Consider the following 11,178-nt stretch of genomic DNA (forward strand, 5'->3'; position numbering starts at 1 on the left):
TGATTAAATTAATAATAATATAATTATGAAATCATCTGGGTTTTCAAATTTTGAGACCGATCATAGTTTAATAGAATGAATGAGTTGAATATTATGTTGTAATTCAATTGATTAAACTTAATTATAATAAGATAACAATGTGTTCAATGAATATTTAATTCAATGACTATTAAACTATTAAATAGAAAAATTAAACCTTTTTAATATATAACTACTAACACATAAATGATTTTTACTTAAATATGTTCCACTGAATTTTTGTTGTGCACTGTAGTAAAGAAAATGGTAAAATATTATAGAAACAGAACGATAATGTAAAAATCCATTCAACTTTAATGTATTATGGTCTTATTGTCACACCCCCAAACCAGAATGGCGGAAACATTCGGGGGTGGATGACTTCACGTAGTATCACAACCATTGAATATTGTAAAGAAAGTAACACAACCATCACATATATAATGAAAACGTTTGTTGTTGCGTTATATATATTAGCAAAAGAATATTACAATGAGATGATAAATGTTCAATAACAAAATATCCTTAGTGTTCCCTTCGCCAAAAGCTGGTGGTTACCTGTATTACTGATTCCCTGAGAAATACAAGTGGTTTTGAAAAAGTGTCAACAATTAAGTTGGTGAGTTCATAAGTGTTTTGCATTGAAAAGTATGTCCTTTTTTATAGTAAATCGATGAACGAGGTTTTCAGAAAATCCAATATTTTCTATAAATGATTTGAAAAGTTTCCCGTGTTGGAGTACGATTGTGTTTTCCATACTTGAATAATAGTGATAAAATTTGTGTTAACAATAAAATGGAAAACTGAAATGCATATATGAATCTCGTAAATCAAACTTGTTTTTATACTTTTATGTGAGTTTTATAACCATGCTATTGACACTGATGGCCTGTAACAACGTTCTTCAGGCGTTGGAACTGTTATGACATTTGTCACCCCAGGCCTGCCGGCCTAGCTGTAGCTAACAGCTTAGGTGTGGGATTGTCAATCCCGTATAGATCTATACACAAGTATCACGCTCTCTCTCCAAGAGATTAAGATATATAATACAGGACTTGAATTGCATACATACGAGTACGTTGAAGTTCAATTGTCTCACATTACTTGGTATAAGCAGATTTACGATAATAAAGACTTTACTCCTTTTGAAAGCATTTCATTTGTCGAGATGTATATGTAAAATGTATGAATCACTTGAATACTATACTCATTATAGTTTCCCAAAAGTATGTTCCCATTTGGTAATAACAGCTTGGTGATATAATAGTCCTTTAAACATAAAGTTATTTCTGTATCAAAACCCTATAAGAACGATATTATAAAAACGATACTTTGATTCGCAATGTACTTGTATTTCCACCCCTAAAACGTGAAAAGAATTGAAAAGTAGGGGTATGAACTCACTCGTTAAGTTTGAAGAGAGAGGCTAGGTTTGAGCAGAACTTCGACCGCGGATGGTTGCATCGTCGGGCTCTTCGGGGATCTCTGCAGCGTAAATCTTTCGTCGGGGGCTCGAGTGCGGAAACCAAGGTGATGGAATGGTCTCTGGAGCTTAAAAGGGGGTGAGAGTATCTGGAGAATTTGTGAATGTGTGCCTAAACTCGAAGCTGAACCTTTCTATTTATAGGCTGGAATTGCCTCGTACGCGGGGCGTAATTTTGGAGTACGCGGGGCGTACTCACGTACGCAGCGCGTACGTCGTTATGCTGGGCGTAAAAATGCGTCATGGCTTACGAATCGAGTCTAGCTAAGCGTAGCTTGGGCGAGCCGATGGGACTCGACTCTGGGTCTAGTACGCGGGGCGTACTCCCAGAGTACGCGGGGCGTAATCCCTGCTTCCGACTTCTAAATTCCGTAACTTTCGCGTACGAGCTCCGTTTTTCGCGTTCTTTATATCCACGAGTAGGTGAGATTATGCTCTACAACTTTCATTTAGACTCCGTCGGCTTGTTTTGACTTTATTTTTAATGATATATTTTTAATAGGCCGGGCCTCCTAAAGTTCGTTAAAAATTCATAGGTTCTTTATTCGACGTCGGTTTTCGTTTGTCTTTTTATTGTTTTATTACCACTGAGGAGATCTTCAACTTCCATTTAGGTGGCGATAGCTAAATAACACTCGATCTTCAATCCGAGTTTTTAGCCCTCTACTACTGTTACAAAACTTTGAAAAACCGTAACTTCTTCATACGAGGTCCAATTTGGGCGATCTTTTTATGCACGTTCACCTTTCAACGAGATCTACGACTTTTGTTTAGATACTTAAGGTAAAAATGCATTTTATTGAGATTCTACTTTTTACGTCAAATAATGTTTTAACGTCGTGTCGTAAATATACGAGTGGTTATAATTTCTTCAATATAACCCAGTTTTGAGCGTTCTTTATGTTTTTGGAAACCTTGGCATGATATCTAATATTTGATGCATCCCAACTTAGATACTTGAACACTTTATTTTCGAGGTTAATTTTGTTGTACTTAGCTTTCGAGTGTTACAATGCTTTTGAAAAATATAGGGTTGTCACACTTATGGATGCCGTTAGCTCGTTTATCCGGTTTCTCGGGTTATCTGCCCATAAGATTCTTCATTGTCAATCGTCTATCTATTTAATTTAGATGTTCTTCTTAGCTTTTTGATCTTCTATCTTCTTCCAATGTTTTTGGTTTGTCGGAGGTGGGTTCTTCATGGCAGAGGTGCATTCTTTCGGTTAGGGACCCAATCGTGGAATCCACGATCAGTTGTAATCATTTATTGGGCATGATTAGTGATTTTTCTTCAATCCAACAAGTGTGATCCCATAGTCAAGTCAAGAGCTAACGACATTATGTATATTAAGCTATAATTGTTATAACTAAGCTCAAGCCAAGTGAATTTACCACTAAATCGTAAATGAAAATTTATATATAATGTTGGCAAGTTTGTTTTATGATCAAAAAGAACTTTTTGTTAGTTGTGGTTTCCATTTCCTCTAAAGCCTTCATAAAAGGTGTTTTTGAAATCTTCATCAACAATTATATCAGACACTATAAATGGAAAGCAAGTTTCTCATTCTAATGTATTACTTACTCTATATCTATTTCTTTTTAAAAATTAGTGTGGAAAGTTATGGAGATGTGTTACTAGATTTTACTTGTGGAAAACAGAGAAACTCAAACATAATTATTTTACTAGTTGCTTTGTGCATCACCACATTATTTCACTTATCAACTACTACAAGTGAATTAAACGGTCCAAGGTCAAACACTTTTTGTTCTTAAATATTTGGTCACACTTATATGATCTATATATGGCCTATGGAGGAATATAAAATTATGTGCGTGTTTAGCATGCAATATTAATTGATCTATGGCCTTATTATTAGTGTATTGCTTATGTTATATTTCAGGCTCATTGGTAGCATGTTGTATTCCCACCCCTACCATTGATAACTGTAAATGATACTCAAAGCCTCAAACTATAAAGCTAGAGGAAAGCTGAAACTCTGACATATTAATTTTGGGTGGTGTAAGGAATATGAATTAATTTCTAGGACTTTTATATCGGGAGATCCAAGTGTTAAACAACAGGACTTCAGGGTTCCATTTCTTGACAACTGGCGTTGATATCTGCACCATAATTAGAGGCAATCATGCACTCATGTTTAGAGGAACACACAAACCCTTTTCGTCATAATTAGGCGCAGTGTTGTATGGAAAGCAACAGAACATGATCACCACCACCAAAGTTAAACAAATAATAAGTGAACATCATATTCATATGAGCTATAAAACAGATTACACAGCCAACACGACAACAACTTTTATATATAATGCATTTCACTTTTTATCAACTTCAACTAATTTTTGTGATTATCTTCCTCGTTTCTCCACTAAAAGCCATCAACTTCAGCCTCGATATTGCAATCAGACCGATCCAGCATTACCAGTGTTTCCATGTAGGAATTCACAGAGAATGTTTCATTTGCTCCATACATCTCAAGATCAGTGAAGCGTCCTGAGTTGGGCTCATAGACTACAACTTCTCTCTGTTCAGAAGAATCATCATAACGATATTCCACTTCCATGATAGGTTCACCACTCCTCCTAAATCCAAGTGTTTTTATTGTCCTTGACCAATTTGGTGCCTCAACAGTGAATAACTTTATAAATGATTTCTCAACACCATTCTCCATCATCCATACACCACAAGCACCTTTCATATAGCTATCATATTCAAGCATGACAAGAGACTCCCTTACCTTAGAAACACACAACTGGAGGGGAGGGTGGCGCCTTAAACTATCTGGGAGATCTACCACTCCAAAACTCTCGTTAGTTATATCAAATGACATTATCAGATTATGATTTGGTAACCCGTTATCCATAGTCATCGGGTCAAAAGCACACCAATAGATAAACCTATCAACAACCACATGTGGGTAGAAGACACGAAATGGTTTACTAGGAAGATTGCTAGTAAAATTTCGCCATTTTCTTGAGCTCACTGTATAAACTTTAGCTTCACAATGGAAACCAGGTTTGTGAAATAGTGTGATCTCAACTATCTTAGGGTCACAGGTGACTGGGCAAACCCCAAAACCAAGATTACTTTCATGGTACGGATTAAACTTCTTTGGTACAGGAACATCAATTGACTTTCTAATCGATGGATTCCAAAGAACCATCTCACTTTTCAAGTTCGTACAAAAATCCTCTTCCTCCTCATAATAACAGTGAAAGCACAACACTCCGAGAGAGCTACCGATGATGCATGACTCTTTAAGTAGTTTAATGGAGAGGGGAAGGGTATAATGAAACCTCTGTTGAGGGAAACTGTCATCATCCAGAAGCAAAACATATTTGTTCTCAGTTTTTACCTGATTTTCGTAGCTTAAAAGCATCTGGGGCGGCTCTTCGTAGCTTAAAAGTAGATGCTCCGCCTGAGTAACGCTGTGAGCAGCAATAAACTTAGAGCTGTCGATCAAAGACTTCCATGCTTTCGAGACGGATCTGAATTGAAGCAGTGATACTACAGGAAGCCTTTTGATGATATTTTCTTGGATATGGAAAGGAATTTCGTCTGACATTTTGATTTCGTATGCTACAGTCTATGAATTTCTAGGTATTTGTGAGAAGCCGTAATAGATCATAAACCCATATTATATAACAACTCAAATATTATAGGATATTTATATTTTTGGGATATTGGTAAAGGTAAACACATCACTTTGAAGGAGATGTATGATGTTTTATTTACACCACATATAAATTACCCTAACTTTCCATTGAAAAATTAATATAATATTTATAGGATAATTTTTTTGGGATATGGATACAAAAGCCTTTGAGTTTGTTAATTTTTTTTCTTTGTTTCCGTGGCTACAATTTTATGAGTATTATTATCTTTAAATTTTGAAAGCCTTTTTTATTTTTTATTTTTAATTTATGCACATTTGAAGGTAAAACCGGCAACCAACGATGACATGGTGCTTGATGAGTGAGATTTTTTTCTGAGATGCTTGCCACATCAGCATATTCATTTAAATAGAGTGAAACACAATGTCTAGTGTAAAGATAAGGATCGATGTGGAACTGAACCGAAACAGACTAATAACCGAAAAAAGAAGAACCGATTTAGTGGAAAATGGAGAATCAAGAACCAGAATGAATACCAAAGTTTCGGTTCCCATTCAGCTCTATAAGTGCTCATGAGGGTGTGCTCGATTTCGGATCCGACCGAACCGGATCGAAAACCAAATAGCCAAAAACTGATTTAATGAGAATCGGACCAAATTTATCGATTCTGATTCCAGTTTTTTCCGGTTCAGTCTGATTCCACCGAGATAAATGTTAACGGGTTGATAGGTTTTAAACTATAAGATTTATTAAATTAACCCACACAAAGGACATGTGACATATGTATTGTTTTTATAATAAGAGAATACAACAAATACTCCTATATCTAAGGAGTAGGATAAATACAAGATCATTGTCAACAACTGAATACATGATTATCTATTATCTAATACCCCCCCCCCCCTCAAGCGAACAGGTGGTAGACCAAGACAGAGCATGGCTCGAAATCTCTCTAAAAGAGGACACGGAAGACTCTTGGTAAATATGTCGGCAACCTGGAGATTGGTGGAGACATACTTGGTGTGAAGTTTACCAGAAGCAACAAGTTCTCTAACAAAGCAGTAATCTAGATCAATATGTTTTGCAGGTTTATGAGAGACCGGGTTTAGAGTCAGAAAAACTGTAGTTTTGTTGTCACACAATAAATTGGGAATGCCCGGAGGTAGTGCATGAAGCTTACGCAAAAGATGTGTAATCCATACGATGTCTGAAGCAGCGTTGGCAATAGCCCTATACTCAGACTCACAGCTAGACCTGGAGGCGGTTGGTTGCTTCTTAGCACTCCATGAGATCAAGTTTCCACCAAGAAAAATAGAGTAACCATAAGTAGATCGTCTTGTTTCAATGCATCAGGCCCAATCAGCATCCGAGTAGCCCAAGATGTGATTGGAAGAGGGACGTTTAATTGTGAGCCCAAAGGAAATTGTGCCTTTGACATAGCGTGAGATACGCTTAACTAACTGAAAATGATCATTAGTAGGAGCATGTAGATATTGACTTGTCTGGTTGACTGCATAGGAAAGATCAGCTCTAGTGATGGTCAAATATTGAAGAGCATCCATCAAAGATCGATAGAGTCGGATCAGGGAAAGCCACACCTTGAGATTGAAAGATCTCATGCGTAGGCAATGGAGTAGAAACAGGTTTGGAGTCAAGTAAGTCAGCTCTTTTAGGGATATCTTTGGCATATTTAGTTTGACTAAGAAAGAGTCCATCTGAAGTATACAAAACTTCTAAGCCCATAAAATAATTGAGATCACCCAAATCTTTAATAGCGAATTCCTTATGAAGACGAGAAATAATGGAGGAAACGATTGATTCATTGTTGCCTGTGAGAATCAAGTCATCAATGTAAACTAGCAAGTATAAAATACATGAATCACGAGCAAAAATAAACAAGGATGTATCTGTTTGGCTACAGACAAATCCATTTGATAGTAAAAAGGATCATAGACGATGAAACCAAGCTCGTGGAGCTTGTTTTAGGCCATAAAGAGCTTTGGATAATTTGCAAACATTATTTAGGAATTGAGGGTCTACAAACCCAGGCGGTTGCTCCATATGTACGATATCGGATAATTGTCCATGTAAAAAGGCATTTTTAACGTCTAATTGGTGTAGACGTCATTGATGTAGGACGTCAAGAGAGAGAATAATATGTATAGTTGAGGCTTTGACAACAGGTCTGAATGTATGAGAGTAGTCTATGCCAGGAACTTGAGTAAAACCTTGTGTAATTATACGTGCTTCAAATCGTTCAATAGTACCATCTACTTTGTATTTGGTGTGATATACCCATTTAGAACCAACAACATTTGCATTGGGAGGTCTCGGGACTAAACACCAAGTATTATTTTGTTTTAAAGCATCCATCTTAGAAGTCATTGCAAGCATCCAGTGAGGATTTTTGGCAACTGTTGCATAACAAGGGTAGTGAAATCTGGTAGATGGCGAGTTTTGAAAATACCTGATTTGGACCGTATTGTCATGGGATGCGATGGACCTGGTTCAGGTAGTGAACGAGCATTCTCTTCATCATCAGATGTGAAATCATCATGAAGTGATGAAGCCGAAGATGGACCTGGTTCGGGCGTAGGGTTGGGCATGGATGATAAATCAGGTTGGCAGAGGCCACATGGAGTAGTGGGTTGAACTGTTGCAACAGTAGGAAAAGGCCCATAGTAGTAATTGTGTTCGATGAAGATGAGGGCCGATATAGAGGTGATGATGAGCAGTAACGATACCATCTTCAAGAAAAGTATGAACATCAAGTTTTGTTAAATCTTGATGAGTTGTTTGGCTTGCAAAAGGAAAAGCAGTTTCATTAAAGCGAGCATGTCTCTTGACATAGATACGAGAAGTTGTAGGGTCAAGAATTTATACCCTTTGTATAATATAATAACCAATAAAAAATACAAGGTATGCTTCTTGGTGCAAGTTTGTGAGCTGAATAATCCCGAAGATACGGATACACTTGACAGCCAAAAGTTCCAAGATTACCATAATTAAGAGGTCTTAAGTAAAGCAGCTCAAAAGGTGAGTGATGGTCGAGAACTTTGGTAGGTAAACCATTTATAATAAATGTTGCAGAACTAAAGGCATCCACCTAGAAAGATGCAGGTAAATGGGAATGAAATAACATTGCAAGACCTGTTTCCACAATATGCATGTGCTTGCGTTCAACTCGCCCATTTTGTTGGGGCGTATGTGGACAAGAGAGGTGGTGAAAAGTGCCATATCCTCAAAGATTTGACAAACCGTGTGGTTAAAAAACTTTGTACCTCCATCACTTTGAAAGACTTTAATCTTTCTAGAAAAACTGTGTTTGAACTAGCTTGATAAAGGCAACAAGAACTGGGTAAAAGCCAAATTTGGTCTTTAAAGGATAAAACCATGTAAAACGTGAGTAGTCATCCACAAAAACAACATAGTAAAGATAGCCACTAGAATCAACAAAAGCAGGGCCCCATAAATCACAATGAATTAAATCTAATGGATGTAAAGATCGTTTAGGATTAAGCTCAAAAGATAATTGTTGTCCCTTAGAGAGTTGACATGGTTTACAAATAATTGGTTTTGGAAGCAAAGAAGTAACATATAAAAGACCCAACTTATGTAAACTAGAAATAACTTCAAAAGAAATGTGTCCTAAACGAGCATGCCAAAGCCCAAAAGAAGCTTTTCTTAAAGATCCAACAGATGCAATCAGAGTTGTGGGTTCATTCTTGAGTACATATAGTCCATCTTCACACAGACCTCGTGCTATCACTTTTTTGCTTACTCTGAATAGTAAAAAATGGTTGAGAAAATAAGACATCAACTGATTGATCCTTTGTAAGTTGGCTAATAGAAAGAAGATTTTTTGATAAATGTGGAATGACCAAAACATCACGTAGTAACAATTTATTCGGGAGAATGGATTGACCAATATGAGAAACAGAAAGCTTGTGACCATTACCAAAAATGGCATGCATATTACCCATATTCAGAGTTATGTGAGACATGTTATTTAGTGTGGGAGTCATGTGAGAAGTAGCACTGGAATCGACATACCAGTCCAGATTTCCTTGAGTGACATGACACTAAGAGTGGAAAGACTGAGCCAGATTTGCATCAGAAGACAAAGCATTTGAAGCATAGGTGTGTAAACTAGGACATGTAGAAGCATAGTTTCCATTTGTTCGACATAGTTGGCAGTGAGGAGGACGACGACCACCATACCCTCTTCCACCATTAAAGCTTCCACGACCACTACCATGTGTGAAGTTATGATTTTGACCACCTCTAGAAGTGGTGTTACTGGCCCGAGTTTGTTTAGAGAAAAAAGATGCAAGTGATGTGGGCGAACCATGAAGAGACTGTAAGAACAATTCATGACTTTCAGCATGAGAGAGAAGATCTCAAAAAGAGGGAGATGGCTTGGAAGTACGAATAGCAGTAGAGAAAGTTTCATAAGAGACACCCAATCTACAAAGAAACCAATGAAGTTTATCCATATCTTCAACAGGTTGACCAATTGCAGCTAGTTTGTCACAAATATTCTTAAACTTTTTTTCATACTCTAAAACAGAAGAAGTAACCTTAGAAAGATGCCTTGTGAGTCTCGCAAATAGTGAATACATTCCACAGAGGAATTGTTGTAGACAAATTTGAGAGAGTTCCAAATAGAGTGAGGTGTGGTACGGCCAAGAACTTCAGCAACAACCTCCTCTGTGAGACATGAATTGAGAAAGATGACAGCTCGTTGATCAAGCTCTTTCCAAGCAACAAAGGTAGGGTTCGTTTCTTGTTAGTCTGCAACAGTGATGATTTTTGAAGGAGGAGTACCATTAATGTGGCTGGTTAGCTTCTGATAAGAAAGAAGAGGTAACATTTGATTCTTCCAAAGAAGGTAGTTGGTAGAAGAAAGTTTAATGGGTATCATGTGGAGGAGGGTATTCATGGAAAAAGATCCATCATTAGAAGTGCACGGAGCCATGAGAAGAATCCAAGATCGGATTTGGGTTTAGAAAAAAAAAAGGGATTAAAGAAGAAGAGAAGGTTGATACCATATAAGATTTATTAAATTAACCCACATAAAGGACGTGTGATATAGGTATTTCTTTTATAATAAGAGAATACAAAGTATGCTCCTATATTTAAGGATTAGGATAAATACAAGATTATTGTAAACAACTGAATACATGATTATCTATTATCTAATATGAACCCAATACTTCTCAATTAAAAAAATGTAAAAATTAAAAGATAAACTTAGTATATATATATATATATATATATATATATATATATATATATATATATATATATATATATATATATATATATATAAAATGGTAAAGTAAATATTAGGTGGTTATATATTCATTGAAATAAACTTATAAATTAATAATTGACTAGAGAAGTTAATTAAGGTTAAGGTTATTTAGAAAATACAAGACACTTTAAAACTTAAATAGGTATTACAATAATCTTATAAGATTTTTTCTTTTTGTTTGTCAAAATTTAATAAAAAAATATATAGGATTTTACGATCATTAATTCTATAAAACTAGTTATCATCAAAATACAAAACACGTATTTGGCAAGAAGTATTTGAGAGCCAGTAGATTTTAACTTTTGACAAAAACTCTCTATTTAAACAAAAAACTTTGTTTAACGACATGAACATTGAACTTTTATTTTAAACAAATCACTCGAAATCTAAAAGTTATTACATGTAATATTTAAGAAAAACTATTAATCTTCTTAATCAATGTTTAGAATTGGCATTTAATATATTATGTTTAACTTTTAACTTTTAAGACAGATACTCTATTACGTAACTTTACACATTTCAAAAGCTTTCAATTTATATTAAAAGTTTTAATCACTGGCCATCAGATACCGGCTAGTTTTGCCAAATACATTTAAAATAATTGAAAAAAAATGATCATCAATTTGTGCCATAAGTCACATGATGTTTTGAAATTTTCTTTTATGAATATGATAAACATATGTATTTAACTATTTTCGATACTTTTGGCTTATTTAATAGCTTAGTTTAT

General features: G+C 35.6%; 1 protein-coding gene across 1 annotated transcript; it reads right to left on the reverse strand.

Annotated features, from left to right (window-relative positions):
* Window positions 1-3,723: 3,723 nt before the first annotated feature.
* On the reverse strand, window positions 3,724-5,167 carry LOC145086098 (putative F-box protein At1g32420). The gene has a single exon (XM_079023827.1). It carries the CDS (start codon window positions 5,080-5,082, stop codon window positions 3,886-3,888), a length of 1,197 nt encoding a protein of 398 aa, XP_078879953.1. The 5' UTR covers window positions 5,083-5,167; the 3' UTR covers window positions 3,724-3,885.
* Window positions 5,168-11,178: the final 6,011 nt, after the last annotated feature.

The sequence above is a fragment of the Lactuca serriola genome, chromosome 2 (assembly GCF_051521515.1).
Source record: "Lactuca serriola cultivar US96UC23 chromosome 2, Lser_US96UC23_V15, whole genome shotgun sequence".
NCBI classification, from domain to species: Eukaryota; Viridiplantae; Streptophyta; class Magnoliopsida; order Asterales; family Asteraceae; genus Lactuca; species Lactuca serriola.